Source organism: Leucopleurus acutus, assembly GCF_964270905.1.
Source record: "Leucopleurus acutus genome assembly, chromosome: 4".
Lineage (NCBI taxonomy): Eukaryota > Metazoa > Chordata > Mammalia > Artiodactyla > Delphinidae > Leucopleurus > Leucopleurus acutus.
The window spans coordinates 135,131,021-135,156,733 of NC_139146.1; the positions used below are offsets into that span (position 1 = coordinate 135,131,021).

The following is a 25,713-nucleotide window of genomic DNA, read 5'->3' on the forward strand; positions in this document are numbered from 1 at the left end:
TGTATATCTGACTTCTTCTAGAGGAAAACAGTCAATTACAGTTAATTCTAACTAAATTTTAAGGAGTACGACTGCTGTAGCCAAGAATGAGTATGGTATGGTAAGTGTATACCATTCTTCATTAACTAAACTAAGAGGCCAAAAAATAATTCCTTTGGTGTACATAGATCTATCTACTATTTATGTAGTAATTGCAAGTGAAATTCAAGGATGAAGGGGCCAAAAGAGATAAACCTAGCTGTTCCAGTACTGTGGTATTGGTAACTGATAATTATCAAATAACAGTTGCAAACTTTTAAGACTCCCTGGAGTCTTGTGATTTTTGTGATTTCCATAAAGAATGCTGATACTTAAAAATATTAGTGATCAATGTTAATTGTGACAGAAACTGTCTCAATTAAAATTACATATTATACAGCTGTACACAGTATGTTCTTATTTCAGATTATATGATAAACCAAAAATACCTAATAGCTGAAGAACAAAGCTGTTTTCTTTTGCTTAAAATCATATAAATTCTGAGAACAGAGTTCAGCAGCTACTTTCTAATTGTTTTCTTCAGAACCACTCTTTAGTTATTTATGATTGTGGGGAGGGGATTTCCCCCACCCTCATTTGTGCAACTCTCCAGAGCCACAAACTAGGTGTCCTACAATTCAACTCAATTCTGACATTATTTTCCCAGAGACACCATCAGATTCCACAGGTTAAAGGCTCAGCCCCACAAGACTGCCCTCTACTTCAGATGCCAATTGAAATTCCAGGTAGTTACCCATACTTCTGACCAACTGGCTATAAATCAGGGGTTCCCACAACCCCTTCCTTGGATTTGATTAATTCGCTAGAGAGACTCACAAAACTCAGAAAAAATATTTTACTCGCTAGATTACTGTTTCTTATAAAAGGAGAGAACTCAGGAAGAGTCAGGTGCAACAGATGCATGGGGCAAGGTATGGAGAAAGGGCGTGGAGCTTTCATGCTCTCTGAGTTCCCCCAGCACCTCCACGTGTTCACCAACCTGGAAGCTTTCCAAACCCTGTCCTCCTGGGTTTTTATGGAGGTTTCATTACACAGGCAATATTGATAAAATAATTGGCCATTGGGATTGAACTCACCTTCAGCCCCTCTTCCGTAGGGGAGTCAAGGGAGAAAGGACTGAAAGTTTCAACCCTCTAATCTCATGGTTGGTTTCACTGGCCACCAGCCCCCATCCTTAGGTGCAGTCCAAAAGTCGCCTCATTAACCTAACAGAAGACACCTTTGTGGCTCTCAACACTTAGGAAATTCCCAGGGTTTGGGGAACTCTGTGCCAGAAAAGGGGACGAAGACCAAATATTTATTTCATATTATAAATCACAGTGTCACAGTAATCACTGTTTAAAAGTTAATACCTCTTGAAACTCAAATGTGCAAACACTATTTAAGCCTAACCTCTTTGAACCTCTGTGAAATGTGGACATAAAGATTCCAGCTTTTTGAGAAATGGTTCTAATCAAGATGGGTAAAATCAAAAGGCAACAGAGAAAAGTGAGAGAGGCAAAGGAGAGACCTTATTTGCTCTTTCAGTATCCAGACAGAAACTCTAGTGTCCCTGCAGAGAAGACCTCTTGATTCTAATGGGATATTATGGTTGGCTTGGGAAATGGGAGACATGGCTTCTGGAATCTAGATAAGATGCTGCACTTCTAGCTCTGCTGAACCACAGTAGTACTATTTTCTACTTGCTTATTTGAAATGCATTCTATGAAGTCCAAAAGTGAAGAATATTTGGGGAATGCTTCTATATTTACTTCTTGGTACCTGCACCTTGGCTCCCTTTCTAGTCTTATTTTTTTCAAATCGTGATTGTTGTGCTACTAATTATTGTGTAAGTTTTCCATAGAATTTCATATTTCCAACCTGCTTTTATTAACTTACTTTTGTTATCTTGTTTAAAATGATAAGTAATGGTAAAGATAATTATAAAAATGATAATTTACTGAAAAGATTGGGAAAGAAAGGACCTGGCCTGTGTAAACTTTGGAAAGGACTAGATATTGTAATGCTAAATTAAAAAACACTACAAACACTGTACAGTCGTTAGTAATTCTTTTTTCTTACAGAGGTAGGGTTAACAATTCTGAAGCTGTTTTATTTTTCACTAGGATTGACCATATATTTAAATATGTGGATAGGGAGAGTCAAGTTTCTCAATGTCAGGGAGAGAAAGTAGAAATAAGGAAGGAAGGCTAGAAGGAATCTTGTGAGGCTGAATTGAAGTCAGAGGTAACAGCATTGACTCATGGTTTTTGTTGTTGTTGTTAGTACAGTATAGATAGAGCAGTGGCTAGATGGATAAATATGGATGTGTGTGCACAAGTTAGTACACATACATATATTTTCTAGCTCTAGCTACTGAAAGGGATTGAAAGCAGTAGCAATGGGTGTAATTGCTCATAGTAATTAATTTCTGAACACCATTCTCCAATAAAAAGAACTAGGGTTCCTCGGAAAGCTGGTTGATTCCAAGGCTGTGGCAGGGAAAATAGGAGTCTGGAGTATCTTGTGGCTCTAGAAAGTAAGGAAGTGTCCAAAAACCAAAAAGCAAAATAAAATAAAATAAGACAAAACAAAAAACAGAAGGGGCAAGAAAAGTGATACAGGAGCCATTCCAAAGGGGCTCCCAGTGGACAAAGCTGGAACAATTTAAACATAAAGCTAGGGTTGGATTATGAATCAAAGAACAAAATACTCATATTGATGTTAATAAATAACTGAATAAACACATGAAGGAAGAAGAAGGGTCATCTATTCCTTCCAGAAGAATTCCAATGAATAAATTTGGCAAGAATGAGGGAAATGGAAAATTACCATTTGAACAGTAGTAATTGCCACAGGCAAGGTTCATCAGTGGATGCTAAAAGTAATGGGTACCAGTTTAAACAGAAACAGGAGACTTGCATAATCTTAAAGTGTGTCCCTTCAAATACTTAGTAGCTCTACAGTGAAGAATCAACTCTAGGCAGTGGCCGATATCACCTTGACCAATGAATCGCAGTTAACATCAAGTAATACAGATTAACTTAACATACTTTCTGATACCATGCACTGACCATTTTAGATACCTCATGTAAGTGCAGTCATGCAGTATTTGTCTTTCTGTACCTGGCTTATTTCTCTTAGCATAATATCCTCAAGGTTTATATATGCTGTCACATATTGCAGAATTTCCTTCCTTTTTAAGGCTGAATAGTATTCCATTGTATGTATACAGCACATTTCCTTTATTCATTTACCTGTTGATGGACATTTAGGCTGTTTCCATGTCTTGGCTATTATAATTAGTGCTGCAGTGAACACAGGAGTGCTAATATCTCTTCAAGATCTTGATTTCAATTCTTTTGTATAAACACCCAGAAGTGGGGCTGCTGGATCATATAATAGTTGTATTTTTAATGTTTTGAGGAACCTCCATACTGTTTTCCATAGCAGCTGCATCATTTTGCATCCCACAAGCAACAGTGTGCAAGGGTTCCAATTTCTCCACATCATGGCCAACACTTGTCTTTTTTTTTTTTTTTTTGATAAGAGCTATTTTATAAATGTGAGGTGATATGTCATTGTGGTTTTGATTTGTGTTTTCCTGATGATGAATGACATTTACCATTTTTTCATTTACCTGTTGATGATGATGAATGACATTTACCATTTTTTCATTTACCTGTTCGCCATTTTTATGTCTTCTTGGCAAAATGTCTATTCAAGTCATTAGCCCATTTTATAAGCAGGTTATTAATTTTTTTTACTATTGAGTTGTGGGAGTTCCTTACATATTTTGGAAATTAATCTCATCAGATATATGATTCGAAAATATTTTCTCCTAATTCTGTGTATTTCCATTTCACTCTACTGATTGTTTCCTTGGCCATGCAGAAGCTTTTTAGTTTGATGTTGTCCCACTTGTTTATTTCTGTTTTCATTGCTTGTGCTTTTTGTGTCATTTCTGTGAAATCATTGTTAAGACCAATTTCATGAAACCTTTTCCCTATGTTTTTTCCCTAGGACTTTTACAGCTTAACGTCTTATGTTTAAATCTTCAATCCTTTTTGAGTTGATCTTTTGTGCTTGCTATAAGGGTCTAATTTCTTTCTTTTGCATGTGATAATCATAAGCTCTCTGTTATTCTACAGAATGTGATTCATGAATGGATATATATTCATTCCCATACCCTGGAGAATATATATACATATATTCCAGATTCTAATATATGTGTTTCTGGATAGTGTATCTAAAATTTTTATTCTTCAGCTAAGAATAGTAATTCCATGTATGATCTGAGGACAAACATGACAAACTGAATTTTCCCTCAAAATATTAGTTTATGTATTTGTTGACATTTATTGAGCACTTAAAACATGCATGATGCTGAGACATTTGAATGTTCTTCTATTTATATTTGAAAGCTATGTGGAGGGGTATAAGTCTCAAAGCCTGTGTTTTGGGCAGAGTGATTGAATGGCCACCCATATAGGAGAAGCAATCCACTGCATTGTGAATGCATAGAGGCTAGGACTGAAGAGGCAGTAGGAATCTTGACAAGACATGAGGAAGATCAAAATTAAGGTAAAGGGCTTCCCTGGCGGTGCAGTGGTTGAGAGTTCACCTGCCGATGCAGGGGACACCGGTTCGTGCCCCGGTCCGGGAAGATCCCACATGCCGCGGAGTGGCTGGGCCCGTGAGCCATGGCCGCTGAGCCTGCACGTCTGGAGCCTGTGCTCTGCAACGGGAGAGGCCACAACAGTGAGAGGCCCGCATACCGCAAAAAAAAAAAAAAAATTAAGGTAAAGATGTTTAACATGTATAAGAGAGAATAAAATTTTGGTAGCAGAGAGATATAGCAGATCAGATATAATGCTGAGGGAAAGAGAGAAATTGGAAATGATCATCAGGTCTTGAAGACTTTACTGGAAGACTTAAAGGAATAAAGTGTCTACATGGGTCACAGGGAACCAGAGGAGAAGAGCAGGAAAAGTCAGCACGATAGAATATTATCCAGCCATAAAAAAGAATGAAATAATGCCATTTGCAGCAATATAGACAGACCTAGAGATTATCATACTAAGTGAACTAAGCCAGACAGAGAAAGACAAATGGTTTTGCAAATTTTGCATAATCAAGTCATTTTAATCTCCATCAATTAAGACTGCTTTCTCCATTCAGATTTCCACTTCCCTCATCCCTCCCCTCTTGCTGGGTGGTGTTGGAGAGGCTACAAGTTTTTTTGGATCCAGTGAAAGTCCATAGACAACTTTTTTTGAAAATTGAGTTAGGAATGCATTTAATTTGGGCTTGGTGGGACATGTGGATACAGTTTATAGTCACTTTGGTATATTGTTGGTATTGCTGGTCACCCAGGTTTTAGCAGAAATGCAATGTATTTCATTACAACATCATGTTGATTTTTTTTTTTTGTATTTAGTTTAGATTAACACAGGAACTGATCTTATTCAGAAGACTGAGCCTCAGAATCACTTTCCTTTTCAGACTGAAAAGTTTATTTTTATGGAGAAATAAGCAAAAGTTAAAATATCAGCTTTCTTTGCTCAATTGGTAGGATTGCTTCCTATAGGGAAAATAATCATAGACAATACTTACTGAATGCTAACCTCTTTTTACTACTTTGCACTCCATTTTCTAGCTGAGGAGCTGAGACATAGAAAGGGTTAGTAGTTTTCCCAATGCTGCACAACTTATACATGGCAGAGCTGGGATCCGGAGCCAGGGACTCAGGGTCCAGTCAGTAACTTAAATCACTGGTTCTCCATCCCTGGGTTAGAAGTTAGAAGGCCCTGGGTATAATGTCTTTGGGACTTCAGACAAAGCAGGTAACTTCTCAAGATCCTCAGGTTTCTCAGATAAATGCAGGTAGACAAGTCTTTAGTTGGCCCCTTTTGGGGGATCTCATGACTGTTCAAAAAAGCTGTGACCCCTTTCCATGAAGTAGAACAGTTGCACCAATACAATTCACCATCCATCCCTGGGCATCTTAAAACCCTCTTCTTAGCCCTAGGCTAAAATCCCCTGGACTAGAAATCTGAAAATTTCACACTAGTCTAATGTGTTGCTATTTTAGGAAAAGATGACTTCTAGTTGATTAGTGACTTTTTAAAAGGACAAGAGCTCACCACTCCAACAATCCATTAAGTGATTGTTCAGTATCTTTACTAACCATTTGGTTTGGGTTGTATTTCTGTTTTTTTGTGACCTTGAGTTCTCTGAGTGCAGCTGAAGTCTTTTCAATTTAAGACATATTTTATTAAAAAAAAGAAAGAAGGGCTTCCCCGGTGGCGCAGTGGTTGAGGGTCCGCCTGCCGATGCAGGGGACGTGGGTTCGTGCCCCGGTCCGGGAGGATCCCACGTGCCGCGGGGCAGCTGGGCCCGTGAGCCATGGCCGCTGAGCCTGTGCGTCCGGAGCCTGTGCTCCGCAACGGGAGAGGCCACAACAGTGAGAGGCCTGCGTACTGCAAAAAAAAAAAAAAAAAAACTATTTCAGGTGCATTTGGATTGAACCACTGTGAAGAAGTTATGGTGTTTACTTGAAGCTAATAAAATAATTTATGTTTTCCCTGTAAATGAGATCAGAAAAACAGCCAAGGTGTCAATACCAAAATCAATTTGAAAAGGATCTACTATGAAATTAGGTTTCTCAAATAAAATGTAGTTTAACAAGAGGACATTCACTTTTTCTTCTTTCTTATGGGGTTACTTTTCATTAGACTGTAAAAATGATGGCATGTCTTGAAGTGGTAAATTTAATATGTATCAAACTTGATGACTTTGAAGATCAAAGGATTGAGTTTCAATTTAAATGTATGGATTTTTTATTTAAAAAAAACAAAGTATTTCACTGGAAAATAGATCAAGAGACATTTTGTGTATTCTTTCTATGTCACCTAAGGAAATTGCGAAATTCAATTGCGTGCATTCAAAATTGTGTAAGATTTAGTATATACAGGCAGGAAACTACTATGTATAGATTTTTAAAATGCACTATTACTGTTCTGCCCTTGAGTCAAAATGCATTAATATTTTGGTTCTTTTCTCGGCAACTTTTGGTTGAAAGATTGTTCATTATTGTTGAATTTCAATATGATTGCAAATTAAATGATGCAAAACTCAATAAAGTAGAATACACAAAAGACCAATTAACATGTTACCTCAGTAAGTATATAGAATGAGATAACATACTGTTCTACACAGTACCATATAATTAAGATGTAGTCACAAATCAAGGAAATATTATAACTTCTTTAGGTGCACAGGTGGCTTTTAGAAAGATTGATTAGCTCCTCTTTGCCCCCTTGAGATGTGAGTTCATTTTTATTCCTGCAAAATCAAACAGAATAATTTCTCAAACTTCCCACCGTGTGTAGGCTTCAATGCAAACAGCATGTTGGAGATAAATGTTTGCAAAGTGTTCATCTCCTTGTCCATTCCTGTTCCAGATGCTCTCTACGATGTCATCACTGTGGGAGCCCCAGCTGCGCATTTTCAGGGATTTAAGAATGGTGGTCTTCGGAAACTACTCCATAGATTTGAAACGGAAAGAAGAAAGTAAGTGATGACAGGATGCATTAATGATATTTACCTTCTCTTTGGGGAAGTTCGTATACCAGGTTAGGATAAAGAAGCTTGGTCCATCACAATGAATAGTTCTTGACATCTCCAGCCTATTCAGGAAGAAAGCATTAAAAATAAGTTAGAATTGTGTAACTGATATACTGTTATATAAACGTATAAACTAGCAATGCATACATATATGTCTTTCTTGTTTTAAAGAAATTGTCTATGTACTGATACAATATTATTAACTCAGCTACCTCCTTATTAAGATTTCTCTAGTTTTTTGTTTTTAGTTTTGGTTTTTTGGTGGGCAGGGTATATAGTTCTATGAGGTTGTATCACAGGTGTAGATTAGAGTAAGCATCGCCATAATCATCATAAATAACTGTCCCATTACCACATAGAAACTCCCTCAGGTTATCCTTTAATCGTCACATCCTTCCCCCAGACCCTTTGGCTGCAGAAAGTGGTTCTTTTGCCTTATTATTTCAACAGGGAGTGGACGTCAGAGTTCCAGCTAGGGACTCTGAGGGGAGAGGCACCTTCTTTGTAATTCATGGAGGTTGGAAATCAGTTCCGTGACAGACTGCATGGGGAAAGGGATGCCAACACTTTACTGAAATGAGAATAAGAGTGGAATACAGGCTCAACCTTGGCTGCACTTTAGAATCACCTTTGGAGCTTTAAAATATTTTATCTATGCCAGGATATCACCCCAGACATATAAAGTCAGTTCTGGGAATGGAGCCCAGGCATTGGTAAGTTTTAAAAGCTTCCCAGGTGAGACTGATATGTGGCCAGGGTTGAGAACCACTGATACAGCTGTAAGTGAATAATGCTGGGAGAAGACAGGTGAAGGGTGTGGAGACTAGAAACAGGAATAGTGACACAGATGAGTTAAACTTGAAAAATGTATAGAACATCAATTAGTATCTATCAGGAGGAAAGAAAATCTACATTAAGGAATATTTGTTGCAATACAGAAGAAAAGCATTACATCTTGTTTATTGGAAATTTTTCTTTAAAGAATCCCCAACTCATTAAATTGTTACAAAATGGAACCAACGATGGGGATAAAGCTGTAAGAGTTTTGATTTGGGAAGACTTGGGCCTGAGTAATCATGGATGAATAAAACCGAGCATATTATAGAGCTTTTCATGCTTTAGACATGAGACTTTTCTAGCAGAACCAAAGCCCTAATTACTCATACATTATCTGGGGGTTTTTTTGTTTGTTTTTTAAATTTTTTTAAGCTTTTTTTTTTGTAGTAAAATATATGTAACATATAAATTTACCATTTTAATCATTTAAAAATGTTTTATTGGAGTATAGTTGATTTACAATGTTGTATTAGTTTCAGGTGTACAGCAAAGTGATTCAGTTTTACACATATATATATAAATATATATACGTTTTCCCATGTATTCACTTGTTCATCAAACACTTATGTGTTTCTGGATTTGGTGATTTACCTAGGCACTATTTGAAAGCTTGTGGACTCCTCCCTCAAAGTATGAATCAATTCTTTACTTCCAGTATTTCGTAAAAGAAAGGGAAAATCTACCACAACAGCACATACTTTGCGGGCTTTGATCATTTGTGATTTCAGCAGGAACCTCAGATTAAGCCAGAACTGTCACTGAGTAAGATTATGACCTGAAAGCACAGCCCTTTCACTGAGATAGAGAGGCACCTCATGAAAACCAAGAGCCTTTGTAAAGAAGAAAAGCCAATGAGGGGCAGTGTTCACTCCTGGAGAATATTAATTCCTTATGATCTACCTGTTCATTAGGGACAAACTCAGAGCTGACTCCCTGCAAGAGATCCTAATGTCAAATGCCTGCCTTGAGTATCTACCATGGTTTTCCCTCCATACCTCCCACCCACTCTATCTGGTCCCATAATCAAGATTGACTACCCCAAAATTTCAAATGGAAAAGAGAAGAAAATCATTTGGAAAAATCATAAGGAAAACAAACTAAAATTTACCAGTAGAAGTGTCATAGGTGGTCCTTGAGCTTACAACACTTGAGTCGTACTAGAATTTGGGGGAATTTTCCGAAGGAAAGTAAAGCAATACAAAGAGTTAAACAAACCAGCCTTACTTTTTATGAGATCAAGGGTTATACAGTCACAATGGTTATACAATTTCTAAGGAAAATTTTCCTTATTATTGTAAGGAGAAATATGAATAGAAGTTTCCCAATTCTCTATTATAAATAGGAAGTTTCTTGAGTAAAAGGAGAAATACCGCATCAGGGAAGGAAGTTCTCTGTAGCCTATAGTGTAGCAAGAATCCAATAAAACAGAAATGGGAGAACTGGATGCAAAATCATACCACTACCTCTGAAATATATTCATCAGACAGTATCACTAACCACTGCTTAATTGGGGGGGGCGGGGTTTAAAACATAAATTAACATTTTTCATTAGTGGTATAAAGCTGAGATACCTAAGCAAAATGGTCAGAGTTTTCCAACTCTTCTTTTTATGTACTTTCTCCAGTAACATATGAGCAGACTAGGCAGCAGTTACAAGTATATTTGTTTTCAAACCCTTCACTTTCATGCTTAAGACAAAGATTTTCATTTCTTTTATGAAAGGGAATGAGTGATTCAAATGTATTCATTGAAAGCAATAAGACTGCATCCATGATTTGATTTTTGAGAGCCAATTCTTTTCCCCTGCTTGGAGGTCTTTCCATGTCTCTACCTTGATCACTGGGTTTTTCTCAGAAATTTATCTTGTCACTCACTGGTAGAGCAGTTTAGAATCTGAGATCATAACTCTGTATAAATCCATGTCTCATGTCATATATCTTTTAAACAGAAATATTTTTTATCTTTTAGTGATATATATTTTTAATATATTGCTTTCTATTGACAGTTTTCAAATTTTGTAAATATGTTTATTGGCAAATGTAGAAAAGTCAAAAGTAGGAGGTTAAAATCACCCGTAATCTCCTTCCTCAACAAGACAGTTACTGGGATCATATTGGTACAGTCTCTTCCAGTTTGTTTTTCCACATGTAATCTACATCTTATGTTTTTTTCTATTATAAATTAAAAAATTCAAAATGGCTTAAAATGACTAATTCTTCAAAGTATATAAATTGAGTGCTCTCCATTTAAAAATCCTTATGTGTTTTTGGTTTTTGGAAGTCATGCCCAATGCAACAAAGCTACTATATTTAATAATCAGTCTTACAAGTTATAGCTAAAACTCATCTCCTGTTCACTTTCAAATACTTTTTTCCTTTTTGGAAAAAACACTTTATAGCACAAAAAAATAAAGAAATTTTAAAAGTATAATAAAATCATACAGACGCTGTAGAAATAAGAAGTGTGAATAAAAGCCCTGTTCGTTCCTTTTTTTTTCTTTTGAACTGTGTCCAGTAGTTGACAACATATCATTTCCAAGGAGATAGCAATTTAATTTTTGTGTTGATTATAACTTGATTCATTGGAGGTATATTTTCTTCTTCCGATGAGTCAGTTTCTCCTTGGCCACTCTTAGATTTCAGCTCGGTTCATGTTTGAGCAAATACAACACTAGGTCTGCCAACTGTGTACCAGGTTTTTCTCATCAATGTGCACTTTTCTCTGTGCAGCCCCCTGTGCACAACAACAAATTTCAAGAATAGGTGGGTTTTAGCTCTTACAACATCTATAGCGTGGAGTCAGGAGAGAATAAAATACTTCAATTAAATAGCCCTGCTGAGTCTTGGACATACTTTACAAACTAAATGATGACACTTGCAAAGCATTAAACTAAATGTAATATAAAGGAATGAAAGGATTCTCGCTAAGTTGCCTATGATCCTAAATGAATTTGTAATGCAGAACTTCTACTTCATTCTCTTTTTAACTATACAAAAAACCAATATTTGCTTCTAGCACACAAATTCAAAGAATAAAGAAGCACATAAAGTGAAAAGTCTGCCTTTTCCATTCTCCTTCCCCAGAGTAAACCAATCTGAACAGCTTAATGCATTTCCCTATGCAGTTTTTTCTAGCTATCCAACTCTTTGAGTTTTCAGTGATCAGGACTCTTTGTCAACACAAACTCAGGTCATGGGAATGTCATGTTCTTGACTTTCCTATAATTCGGTTTACTTTTTCTGGCCTCCATTCTGGGGCAAGGCAGAAACTCTCATCTCAGATAATTCATAGATTCTACACCTTGTGTGGATTTGAATCCTGGTTTGGGCACTTACTGGCATTGTGACATTAGCCAAATTACCTCACCCCTCTGTACCGTAGTTTCCTCACTCGTGACACAGAAATAATATTGCTTTACCTCATAGGATTGTTCTGAAGATTTTATGACTTCATATACACCAAACATTTATAATGGTACCTGGCACATAATGAGGGCTTAATAGATATTAGCTATTATTTATATAAAATATGTAAACAAGTATTTTTTTACTCAAAAAAATGTTCTGACAACCTTTAATTTCAATACTTTTAGATCTCATTTTTTTTCTAAAAGCTAAGTAGGGTTTTATTGATTGAATGTAGCAGAATTATCTAACCAATACAATATTGATGGGCATTTAGTTAATTCCTATTATTTGTTATAACTGTGTGTTTGCAAGGTAAACCCTTATTCTTCTGTTTTTGCAAATTTGTGTTTCTTTTTGATAAAATTCCTAAAAGTGGAATTTCTTAGTTGAAGTGGTTACAGTTTAGAGATGCTGTCATACTGCCTTCCAAAAAAGTTCTATTAATGTGCATAATATGCCTAATTGCCCACTTATTCTTTTTAAAATTTTTTTATTGAAGTATAGCTGATTTACAGTGTTTCAGGTATACAGCAAAGTGATGCAATTATACATATATATGCATATATATGTATATATAGACATATATATTCTTTCTCAGATTCTTTTCCATTTTATTCCAAGATATTGAATATAGTTCCCTGTGCTATACAGGAAGTCCTTGTGCCCGCATATTCTTAAGTACTAGGTTTCGTACACCATCTCTGTGCTAAGCCCAGGCATGGTTCTTGAGATTCAGACATGTAATTACCACCGTTTAGTAGACAGCTCCACGTTGATGGTATCATCCAAACACCTCAAGGTCGACACATTCAGTCATCTCTCATCCCCTTATCCTCAAACTTCTCTTGCGGATTGTTTTTCTTAATTAAGACACCACATCCATCTAGATGTTCAACTTTGAAGCTTGAAAATCTCTGACTACTTTTCTTCCCTTGCTTCCACTTCCCAGAAAAAAAAAAATCAGTTCCGTCACGTCTACCTTCTTATATCTCAGGAATTCGTTCATTTCAATAATCAATTTGGTTTAGGATAATCCTAACCCGTAGAATTACCATTTTTTAAACGTCCTACTGCCAAATCTCTTAATCACTCTTCATCCTCCAGGCTGGCTCTCATCTCATCCGTTTTCCTCATCTTGGTTGGAATAATATCTCTTAAGAGGCAAATACAATCTTGTGATTTCATCATGTTAAACAGTTCATAGCTGCCTCTTGCCTGGAGAATAAAAGCACAAGGTGCATAAGATATTCGTGTGTCATCTGACCCTGACTTTTTCTCCAGCTTCATCTTTCTCCACTCACACCATCATCTTCTCCTCTCATTCCACCCTCCACGGTGAACCAGACCGAAGTTCTTCAGTTTCAGGTCTGCCTTGAAGTTTTTTTTTTTTTTTCCTGAAGTCTTCTCCAACTCCTTGGCCAGGCCACATCTGCTTTTAGCCTCCCATGTACAAACATACCTCATTGCCTCTCTTCGCCTCTAGACTGTGTACTCTGGGGGCATGGACTGTGTCTGTAACTAACTGTGTCAGGAACTAACTTGATAAGTGTTCCCTGAATGACTAAGTATATGAAGAAGTAAATAAAAGAAGTGAAAGCATTGTCTGTCAGAGGAGTAAGAGGATGAACAAATTGGTCTGCCTAAAGAGATCACTGTGTTGTAATTAGGTGACAGAAACATAGGGGCATTTGTGGAAAATGTCTTGTAGGCGTTCAGACAGCCATTTGTCAGCTATTAGAATGTTTGTGTTTGCTTGCGCCTTACTAGGAAGTGAAAATATACTTTTACGTGTTCTGAAAGAGGAAAGCTGATGATTTTTATAAAAACAGCCAACCTAAAATCCGGTTCAATATTAGTAATACAGTGGTGACTTTAACGTTTAAAAGTTGGCAACATTCTTCCAATCACCTACCCAAAAGTTTGTGAAGCAAAGTATAATCTGAAGCAAGAAGCACTGTGTCAAGTGTAACAGTTCAAACTTCTTAAAAATTGAATCTTTCGGGCTTCCCTGGTGGCGCAGTGGTTGAGAGTCCGCCTGCCGATGCAGGGGACGCGGGTTCGTGCCCCGGTCCGGGAAGATCCCACGTGCCGCGGAGCAGCTGGGCCCGTGAGCCATGGCTGCTGAACCTGCACGTCCGGAGCCTGTGCTCCTCAATGGGAGAGGCCACAACAATGAGAGGCCCGCGTAACGCAAAAAAAAAAAAAAAAAAAAAAAGTTGAATCTTTCCTTTCAAGAAAATGACTTTAATTGTAAATGAAAACAAGTTTGCTAAATGATCCTAGAATTTAGAGTGATAATAAATTCGGTAAAGAGAACATTGTCTGAAAATGATAAAACACATAATCTTAACTGTGTGATGTCAGAAAACCACTGAGCTTTTACCCTTTAGTTTCCTTATCTGCACTGTGGATGCGGCTGATTTCCGTTGAAATCATTAGATTGTTAGAAAGAATGGTTACAATCTTGAGATTTTTGAGGAAAGACATATTAAGTGTATCATCACTCTCAGGAAGATAATTTGGATAATTTGACTTTACAATTAAATGTTTTAATTTCACACAATTATTAAGATATGACTTCTGGTTTTAGCTCAGAAGAAAAAGTTAATCAATAGGAATATTAGGAGTTAAAACTGTGGAATCTATAGCGAACTATAGAAACATTGTTTTCTGCTTAAAAAACTAAATATGAAAAGAGTATATGGTTTGAGGACTTATTTTCTGTAAATCAGGAGTTGCATTTCTTCTTCACTATAAACTAAAAAGATATTTGGAATCGTGACATAGTTATGTCATCTTAACTAGTATGCTTTTAATCCAAGGAAGACCTTGTGTACTCAGATTAAATGCTGAGTAATTTTCAGCATGTTCTTTAAAGCTCTCTATTAGCTTAGATATTTAATATCCATCATTCTAGAGGCAGCAAACAGCAGAAAGGATAGTCATCTACAAATATACTGCCAGAAAATTTTAAAAGTGCTGTATTTTCCAGAGCTTTAGAAACTAACTCTAGAGTATCTCATTCTTTGCAAGATTATAGTGAAAGTACTAACTTAAAAAAATGTACACGTGGGATTTATGTCATGGGAAAATCACACAATCAGCTTGTGTGACATGAGAAAAAATAGTGTCATTGCAGAATCTTTATTAGATGGGACCTTGCCTAAGCTATTCCAACGTCTTCTTCCCTGTCAAGAGACTTGTGTAAGTAGTTATTGCAGTGCTTCTGCTGAAGAAAGGTGGGTTGGCTTAGGGTGGTTTAGGCACAGATGTAGAGAAGGGGATCAGTTACAGAGATATTTTAAAGGACTTGGCAATTGTTTGGACTTTGTGTGTCTGTTTGGAGTAGGAGGTAAAAATCCAGGGCTGTCTAGGAAGACTCCCAGGCTTCTGTGCAGCACACCTGGGCAGCGTGGTACCATTCACTGCACCCTGGCTTAGGAACTCCAGCAACATAGAGCGGCCGGGAGAAAGAGAGAGAGGCAGAGAGACAGACAGAGAGAATGAGAGGGAGAGAGAGAGAAGGCTTAAAGGATGGGAACCAAATCTGAAGGACCCTTGTTTGCTGTGTCAAGTCCTGGCTTCTCATCCTATAGGCTAGGTTAGGCTAAGAGGACTCATTGACAGGTTCTTATCTGGGTATTAACATGACCAGAGGCGCATTTTGAGTTACTATGTGGAGAGAACTAAGGGCACACAATTAGGCTATTGTAACAGTGCTGGTGAGAGGAGATGGGTGAGTAAGGAGTTGAAGAAGATTTAAGGAAATTTTTACAGGATTTAAATCCAATTGGATGAGGACTCGAGGGACTGAGCAGGGTTGAAGGACTCAGGTTTCTGGTTAATATAACTGGGTAAATGGAAAATTCACGAGGAAAGGGAATACAGGAAATACACCATGTGTTTACCATGTTTACTTAATAAGATCAGTTGTGTATATTCAATATGAAAAGAAGTTTGGGGAAACAAGAAAGTTATTTGAGTCTGCCTTTTTTTGCATTAAAGAATCGTTTAGATCTTAGAACTTACAGGGAATCTCAGATTACAAATTCCCCTATTTATTTTACCAATGAGAATAATGAGTTTCAGAGACTGAATCGCCCATACAGCTAATAACAGAGCTGGAAAGTCAGACTTCGGTGCCCAGTCTAAAGGTCTTCTATATGCATTCATCCTCATACAATCAATAGATTTTCAACACGAAATGTGTATGCTGTTAATGAATGAATGATGTTAGTTTACGGATAACCTTTCTAAGAATTGATTTTTGCTACCCACCAGATAGAAATTTTTTAAAAGTTGATGCATTTGACCCTTTCTGGGCCTTTATGAGAATATAATTTTCAAAGTAAATTACTTTATCTGTACTACAGAAAAGAATGAATGAATTGATGTGGTAATTTTCACTCAGATCAGTTACTATTTTAATCTGCTAAAGAAAATAGTAAAATATTTTTAAGACTCTGGCCTTATTCTCTATCTACAGCTTTCCTAAATACACCCCAGGAAAACCACTTATTTAGGAATTATATATAATAAAAATAATTTTTAAAAAAGAAAATATTTCAGGTATTCAGAGATTCTATTCATAATGGTAAAATTTTAGAAACATCTTGAATGAATGATTAGGCAAGCTTATTCTGCATCACTGAAGTGGAACACTATGTAGTCCTTTAAATTAGTATGTGGATTATGAGGTATCTAGAGGTGTATATAAAAAGGTACTTGTAATAAAACAAGCAATTATGGGGCATCCCTGGTGGCGCAGTGGTTGAGAGTCCGCCTGCCGATGCAGGGGACGCGGGTTCGTGCCCCGGTCCAGGAAGATCCCACATGCCGCGGAGCGGCTGGGCCCGTGAGCCATGGCCGCTGAGCCTGCGCGTCCGGAGCCTGTGCTCCGCGACGGGAGAGGCCGCAACAGTGAGAGGCCCGCGTACCGCAAAAAAAAAAAAAAAAAAAAAAAGAAATTATGTATACACAGAGGACAGGTATTGGTGAACGTTTTGGAAAGGATAACAAGTTAACTTAGAGTGGTAGAGATAGATACAGAGTTCTATTTCCTTTAGGACTTTCCTTTTTGTTTTCTCTCTCTCCTAGTTGTAGAATAAGAGAAATGTCTTTGTAAAACCCTTTTGCCCCTTCTACTTCCAGCAAATATGGAAAACTAGGTATCATGAAAAAAAATCTCCAACAACAAAATGCCTAGGAAATTTGGATGCAATGTGACATCCTTTTACACTGCTCTTAAATGAAGGTCTGAGCTCTCGGGAATGTAAAGAGCTATAGTACTGAGTGGTTAGTAAACAAACCCTGAAACTATGGCTACCTGGGCGATTTTTGCATATATTAACAATATAGAGCCTTAGATTCGCAAGGACTTGTGGGAAGCAGCTATTTATCCCCCTTTTTCTTCTTCTCTGCTACCAGCCCTGGCTGTAGCATTTAGAGGACAAGTGTCATCACACTCATCCCGTGATTATCTTGCTGGCTAACTCCAGCCTTTTGCTTTTCTCAGTACATTGACTGAATAGCAGTCGTTAAATATTTGTTGCAAGCAATTTATGGTGAGATGATTTTCAAATTCTTTCTTATGTCTAATCTGTGTTATAAAATGGAATCATACATCTTCTCTAATGAGCTTTGTTTTAATTAGAAGATGAGAACTTCTTCAATTATATTTTGTTTTAATATTTATATGCTGTACCTACCATTATTTTACTAAATAAAAGATGTCTCCTGTGTTAGTTATGGGATTGTAATTTTTTCAAATCTCAAATGGATCAATACCATGTTCATAAAATAGTAAAACACAATTAAGAGTTCAAACTGTGTATTAATAAAGACCTGCATTTGAATCCTGGTTCTGCCATTTATAGTAGTTGTATGTTCTAGATCAAGTTACTTAACCTACTGAGTCTTCAATTCCTAAATCTAGATAATGGAATAATATTTGTTGTTCAGAGAGTTGTTCTCATGACTAAATAAAATAATCACTGAAAAGAAATTAGCATAATTCTAGGCCCATATTATAGATCCAATAATTATGAGCTATTAAAATGAGAGAGAGAGAGAGAGAGAGAGAGAGAGATACTTGGATTATTAATGTAAATTCTACATTAATAATCCAAGTATTATAATATATTATTGGCTTTATAATAAATTTATAATAAATTATTGGCTTTATAATAATAATTTATAATAAATTATTGGCTTTTTTAGAGACCCTCCATAAAAAATATCAGATTTAACAGGGAAAAAATGAAATGGGTCCTAAATATACCTTCTGTTTCCCTGTATTCTTATCCCAGAATCATGATTATCAGAATCATAATCACCAGCACTACAATATCATATGCTGGGAACACTTACTTGTTTCCTGCAGCTTTATTGAGGTATAATTGACAAATAAAAGTTTTATATATTCAAGGCGTATAACTTGATGTTTTGATATATGTATACATTATGAAATAAACATCACAATCAAGGTAATCAGCCTATCCATCATCTCACATAGTTACCATTAATACCTCATTGTTAGTCACCAGACTGTACATTAGATCTCCAGAATATATACATCTTGGGTAAATGAAACTTTGTACCTCTTGACCAATATCTGCCCATTTCCCACACCCCCAGACCCTGGGAACCAGCATTCTACTCTCTACTTGTGTAGAATAATGTGCAATTGACCTATTTTTTTAAGTGTATGGTTCAGTGAATGTTAGTTAATTTATAGAGTTATGTGATCCTCATCACACGCCAATTTTAGGACATTTCCATCACCTCTAAAAATATCCCTCAGGCCCATTTGCAGTCAGGGGAACATTTACCTTGCAGTGTATTTGGGAATGGTTTCTATTCTTAGACCTTATCTTACTCTGTACTTTAATTAGATGTATGAATGAATGAAGTCCAGGATGGAGTTGAGAAATTTTTTGGATGGGAGGGAGTCAGGGGACCTGGTTTGGGTGTTACTCCATCACATCTGCACAGAGAAGTGAGCATGAAAATACCAGAAGCCAAACAGATCTACCAGAAATAGATCTACCAGACCCTTGGAAGTTGGCAGAGGAAATCAGGGCAAGTGAAACCAAGGATAAATGGGAATAGGCCATGGAAGGAAGTGAAAACTAATTGGACTTTGTCATATAATAGTGTCTGGGAACCTTTTGTTAGAGCAAGAATAGGACGAAGGAAAGGATTTATATATATATATATATATATATATATATATATATATATATATATATATATATAAGTTCTAATGGTCAAAAAATCACAGGTAAGAACTTTCAAGCTGAAAAGTGGGGTGATCATAGGAGGCAGTGTGACCAGAGCCAATAGGGAAATTTCCTTTGAGGCCAAGTTGAGCCGAAATGAAATGAATTTTAGGTTTTTCCCCTTTAATTAGCATTACCTGTCACAGAGCTAATAAACAAGAGAGTCAAGCTTTGTTCAAAATGCTGATTCTAAAATTTCCAAGAAACCAATATTTTTAGAAAGAGTAGTTTCTGAGACAAACATCAATTTAAGTTTAGATTAATTAACTAATTAATTAACTCAAATTTATACAAGTGAAATCCATAGGAGGTAAACAAAACAAATACTGGTTTCCTTTAAGTTTTTTTTCTAAGCAGAGCTGTATTTTTTTTACCTTCTACAGTTTCATGAAGCACATTGTTAAACCCTGTGAAGCCAGAAGGGTATATTCAAGTGCACTAAGCTGTAAATTTTCATTTATTATCCACATGGTTTTCTTCTCAGAACCGAAAGCACATCTGTCCCTCCCTCTGGATTTAAGAAATCGTTTTTTTTACAAGTAGTGCTTGAGTAGAGGAAAAAAAATAGAAGTGGAAATAGTCCTTAGATTTTTCTCTGGAGATTTAGTTCTGCTATGGAGTGAGGCACATCACTCCATAGCATTTTTTTCCTGAGCTCATCAACCCTAATCTGCCCATGCCCCATCTCCCTCTGTTTTCCTTCCCTTTCCCCTCCTTCCTCCCCATCATCTCTCATCTGTATTTTTCCATGACTCCATTTGCCAAAATAGTAGCTTGGTTGAGCAAATGGGTTAAGGAGTGGCCTGGGAGAAGGAAGGCACAGATAAATGGTGGAGCAAGTCCTTGGATTTGGGGTGTGGGCAGGGGACTAAGAAAGAACTGCTTTATTTCTCTCTCCTTGCCTGCTTCCCACCCACATCCAGCCAAGCACAAGTCAAGGATTTCAGTGTCTCAGAGTATGGACAGAGGTGGGAGACCAGTTTGAGGCTACTGTAATAATCCTGGCAGTAGATGATGGTGGCTTGCACCAGCATGGTTGCAGTGAGTGTGGAAATACGTGGTTGGATTCTGCATATGTTTGGAAAAAAAAGGCAGAATTTTCTGAAAAATTGGGCAAAAATTAGGAGAGGAAGAGAAGAGATATTGGCCACATCAGATGAACTTGGTGTGAACTATGATGGGGAAGAGGGTAGAAGGAGCTGGTTGTAGAGAATGGGGAGCAGATCGGGAGCTCAGTTTGGAACATGATAAGTTGCAACTGTCAAGAGGAGAGCTTTTGCTTTTAATGGAGTTCAGGGAAAAGTCTAGGCTGGAGATGAAGAAATTCGAAAATCATTAGCATAACAGGTTTTTCAACCACAAGATTAAATGAGAGTACTTAGGAAGGACATGTAGATAAAAGAAAGGAACACTAGAGGAGACATAAGGAGGACCAGCAAGAAGTGACTGAGGTGGGATATACACACAAGAACATATATCATTGTTTTAATCATATTTCGGTTATCAATTAGAGTTTGTGAATATGAATATTATTTCACTATGTGAAATATCTCAGAAATGATACCTCTAGTAGTAACAATATGCACATGAGCATGTGAGTATGGCTATGTGTATATGCTAATTAACTGGATATTAAATAATTTAAATAAATATATATTAAAGTGTATATATTGACATACATACATATATACTTTCATTCACTGTTTCATCAATATAAAAATATTACGACAATAATTTCAATTTTTATTATCTGTGATTTGCTATATTATTTATCTCCTATAAAATATTCTTTGTCCAAGCAAATATTTTGTCTTTCTTCTGCTTTTGCCTGATTGATAGTTGATTCAAGTGTTTGGGTTCAGTTTAAATTTCAGACCACTATAAAACAGAGTTTAGCAATATTCTTTTTATCTCAATAATTAATTTATACTCATAACTTTCTATTTAAGAAGCTCTAACTGTTCAAATATACGACATGTTTAAAGAGTAAGGCACTGAATACATAGACGAAATGTATGTATACTTAAAATTATTTTGTGGGTGGTGGGTTTTTTTCCCCATACCGTACTGTTTCATCCTGGACACCAACATTGGCTCTTATTGTGGAAAATGAATCTTTCAGCCTCTGTAGGTAAGATGCTCATCATGAAAAGGCTTAACCAGGAGAACCAATGCCTGCTACATAACTCTTCTCAAATAGAAACTGACTCAGGAACAGGGGGCCAGGAGTTATGGTTAGGTCCCATGATGGTGACTGAAGAATGTATTGGGGAAGGAGAAGAAGAGGGTGAGAGTATATTGGGAGGGAAAAGATGAAAGGATGATGGGGGCAACACTGGTAATGAGAAGTGAACCAAAGCATTTTGTGCTGTATATAAAGATGAAGCACAACAGAAACAGACTCATAGACCTAGAGAACAGACTTGTAGTTGCCAAGGCAGAAGTGGGGTGGGGGAGGGATGGAGTGGGAGTTTGGGGTTAACAGATGCAAACTAGTATATATAGAATGGGTAAAAAACAAGGTCCTACTGTATAGCACAGGAACTATTTTCAATATCCTGTAATAAACCATAATGGAAAAGAGTATGAAAAAGAATATACGTATGTGTAATGAATCACTTTGCTGTACAGCGGAAATTAACACAACATTGTAGATCAACTATACTTCAATTTAAATAAATAAATAGATGACTAATAATGCACAGAATTGTAAAAAAAAAAAAAAAAAGATGGAGTGCAAAAGTAGTCTTATAGAAGGCATTATGAAAATGAGAATGAGTTAAGGATAAGAAACTTAGAATAAGGAACTTTTATCGGAGTCACTGTGTAGTGTGATCAGAGGTGTAGAGGGCAACTCACAGTCAAAACAGTGCAGAGGGTATTTCTAAAAGTGCTCAGCTGTCCCCCTGCATCGGGATTTCCTGAGATGCTTGTTACCAAGACTACAACCTACTACAGCAGAATCTCTTGGTGTTGCCAGGGCACCTGCAGTCTTTATTAAAAATACCCAGGCCCTGACCTCAACCCCGAGTGAATCTTATGCCTATTAAAATTTGAGCACCACTGAACTAGGGTGTAAGGAAAGAAGATGTAAGAAATAAATCTTGGCAGTGTATTTCCTCCAATGGAGAGGAGACTCAGGGAATTTGCAGAGTAGGAAATATGTATAGAGGAGTCAAAAAGAGGGCATAGGAGTGAACAGGTAAGAGGCCAGGAATGACACACTCAGAAAGAGGACAGATCTGTGGAGAGAAGGAGGGAAAACCACACTGGCCTTGAGAGCTCTAGCTTTCCCAGAGCTAAGCCATGGGAGGCCTATCCATCCCCATATGATGAAACCAGAAAGCAAATTACAATAACAGAAGAGCAGATCAGTGAAAAGGGACCACAGAGCAGCCCTCACAGGCTGCTTTCTCTGTCTAGTCCTTAGTAAGTCCTAGTCTCAGCTGTAAAAATTGCTGGGTATTAAATATCATCCCCACCCTGGTGACACATCAATATCTTTATTCATTTATTTTTTAATGGAGTATAATTGATTTACAATGTTGTGTTAGTTTCAGGTGTACAGCAAAGTGATTCAGTTACACACACACACACATATATATTTTTTTCATATTCTTTTCCCTTGTAGGTTATTACAAAATACTGAGTATAGTTCCCTGTGCTATACAGTAGGTCCTTGTTGATTATCTATTTTGTATATAGTAGTGTGTATGTGTCAGTATCTTTAGATAATCATTTTCTTTGCGGAAATAACATGGAGTTGTTTGATTTCCTAAAGACTGCAGTGGATTGAATTTTGTATCCAGTCTGAGTACAGATGATTAGGGGGACATCCCAGTTCATGATTTTTGTTAAAGGCTTCAGCACAGTCCCACAGATCAGATGAGCCAGGAAGAGACAGATAATTGGCCTGGACTATTGTTTTCTTTCTCCTCCTCGCCATTGTTACTTGTCTTCTGCTTCAGTTTGCATTAAAATAAGTGATATGTTTTATTTTTAAGCTCCTGCTTCTGAAATTTAAAAAAATCTACAAGTACAGAATTGAATGAGTTCTCATCAGTGTCACAGGATAGCAATGTGTTTCTTAGCTTTTAGACACTTGTATCCCTCATTCATCAACTTCTTGTCCTATCTCCTGAATAGTCCAAGCACCAAGGTCATTTTTAAAAATAATTGTGAAAAAATAAATTAAATAATAGAAATATTTATTATATTGTCTTCCTGAAGAAACCGATACTTTGCCCTGAAAATCATTAGTGTCAAGGCAAGGGGAGAGTGCTTTCTAGATGTTAATGTGTCTTATTGGATGCTAATATTTCAAAATAAGAAATGGAATTATGGGAATGTTAATAATTTAGCTGGTAAACGTAAAGAAAATATTCAGTAAATACTCATCACAGGTTGCAAGGTGAAACCCAGCAAAGGACTTATGTGCCCACGGTTCAGAAAGCCAAACTCTGAGAGCAAAGTGAAGATTTATTGCAGGGAACCAAGCAAGGGGGGGGGAGGCAAGCCTCAGGTCCACTCCAACTTGGTCTTTGAGTTGGAGATTTTTTTAAAGGGGAAAAAAAAAGGGGGTCGGGATTAATCATCCTCTTGTGATAGTCCTAAATCCTTAATCGTAGTTTGGGGAGTCAGGATAACTGGTTTATGATTCTCAGACCAGGTGGCCATGGCTTGGGGTCCTGTTAGCTCATCCTGCCCTGGAGAAACAACCTGAGTTTGTAAGTTAATGATGATATTGACAACAGCAATTTTAGTCGTCTGACTGGTCAACGAGCACAAGACTGAGGTCAGAGGAGACAAGAAAGGGAATAAAGTTTTGGGTAGAGACATTAATCATAAATTATAATTGATTAATAATTAATCATAATTAATCATAAACAAAGTTCTCGGTAAGGAAACTTTGTTTTGGGGGGACTTGGTTTCAAAGATGCTATGAAAAAAGCGTTGATGATTGGATATAAAGGGATATGACCAAGTGTTGCACCCACTGTGTAAATGCACCATCCATGGCCACTCTCTTCTTTTTCTTTGGCTGATGTTTTGCTGTTTCACTTCTTTCCCTGCTGGAATGCCTCCTTTGTTTTTCCTAATAAAACTGGCCAAAGACTCCTTCATTCCACGGAATTCTTACATCCGTAACATGCTTGACCAACTCCTAAATGATGACTATAAAAGTCAGTCATTCTTTCATTTGTAATCAATTTTAGGTATTTTTACAAGTCAAATGAGAAACCACAAGGGGAACAAAAAAAGTGATGAAAAAGATAGCATAAGGGAATTTTTATGCTATCATGTCTCTTTTCTATCCAATAAAATTCTCCATATGCCCACTTGGCATTAATTTATATTCTCCCCATTTCTCAGCTATTAAAATGTATGCCCCCTGCCCTAAGTATCATGGGGAAAAATATACACAGTAATTATTAAATGCTTGCTCTGTGTCAGGCATTTCACATGAATGATAACCAATCTTACCCACCTCTTAGAACTGTTTGCATAATTATTCCCACTTTCCTGATGAGGAAGGTAAAGGCCGCCCAAGATCACCCAGCTAGTAAGTGGTAGAGCCAGGATCTATATTCATATTGGCCTAAATATAGAGGCTCATACTTTTCTCTCTCTGTACTGTGTGACCTCAAGTTCACTAATAATTTTTAATAATATTAATACTAATTTGTTTTGAATACTAATACTTGACATATGTAATCATGAAGAATCTTCCTAGTGATTGAGCGAGGACTGGATTTATTTCAACTAGTCTTACAAAATATCTTGGTCATTTGACTTTAAACACTCTTCGGATATCATAAAAATCTCTTAGAATAGCTCTTATCTGTTCAATAGGAAGTAATGCTATTTGGAGTTCTGTTTATCATTCGCCATCCGGTACTAAGTGCTGAAAAGTCTTTCCGCTCGTTGTGTAACTTGCCTTTATCTTTGTTGTTGCAGTACTGGATACCAGTTTATTTACTATTCACCTGAAAACACAGCCAAAGCAAAAGAAGTTCTCAGCAACATCAATCAACTACAACCTCTTATAGCAACCCATGCAGACCTACTGCTTAATTCTGCAAGCCAGCATTCTCCAGACAGCTTGAAGAATTCTTTAAAGATGCTTTCAGAAAAAGTAAGACCCAAATCGTCACTGCAGTGGGGAAAATGATATACCCAAATCCCCGTTGGTACTGCTTTCTGTATACATTGCCTTTCATAACATCTGGAAATGTAAAATAGACTAGGTTAAAAAGTAAGCTTCAAAGTATTGCCACAGGATCAAAATGAATTGGCCTCATTCTCTTTTCAAATTTTACTGAACGTTAATTTTTTTTTCCTAGTAGGAAACGAAACCTATTACTGGTTGAGGTATATTTTCTCTTTTCCTTGACATCTTTCATTCTCTTTGGTTCCTGGTTGTATTAAATGAATTAAATTAGATTTTGAAAATTATTTTCTCTTTGATGCATATGAAGCTATACCTTTGAGTCAGAATGTCACTTCATTTGAGAGCAGAACTTGGATGGGGATTCTTATCA

At 36.8% G+C, this 25,713-nt stretch overlaps 1 protein-coding gene across 7 annotated transcripts in view; it reads left to right on the forward strand.

Annotated features, from left to right (window-relative positions):
• Window positions 1–25,713, forward strand: part of INPP4B (inositol polyphosphate-4-phosphatase type II B) — a 583,153-nt gene that overhangs the window by 421,136 nt on the left and 136,304 nt on the right. For all 7 annotated transcript variants that reach the window (XM_082838508.1, XM_082838506.1, XM_082838512.1 and 4 more), the window contains 2 exons: window positions 7,485–7,593; window positions 25,130–25,307. In XM_082838508.1, coding sequence (XP_082694634.1) covers window positions 7,485–7,593; window positions 25,130–25,307 — 287 coding nt within the window. The remainder of the gene's footprint in view (window positions 1–7,484; window positions 7,594–25,129; window positions 25,308–25,713) is intronic.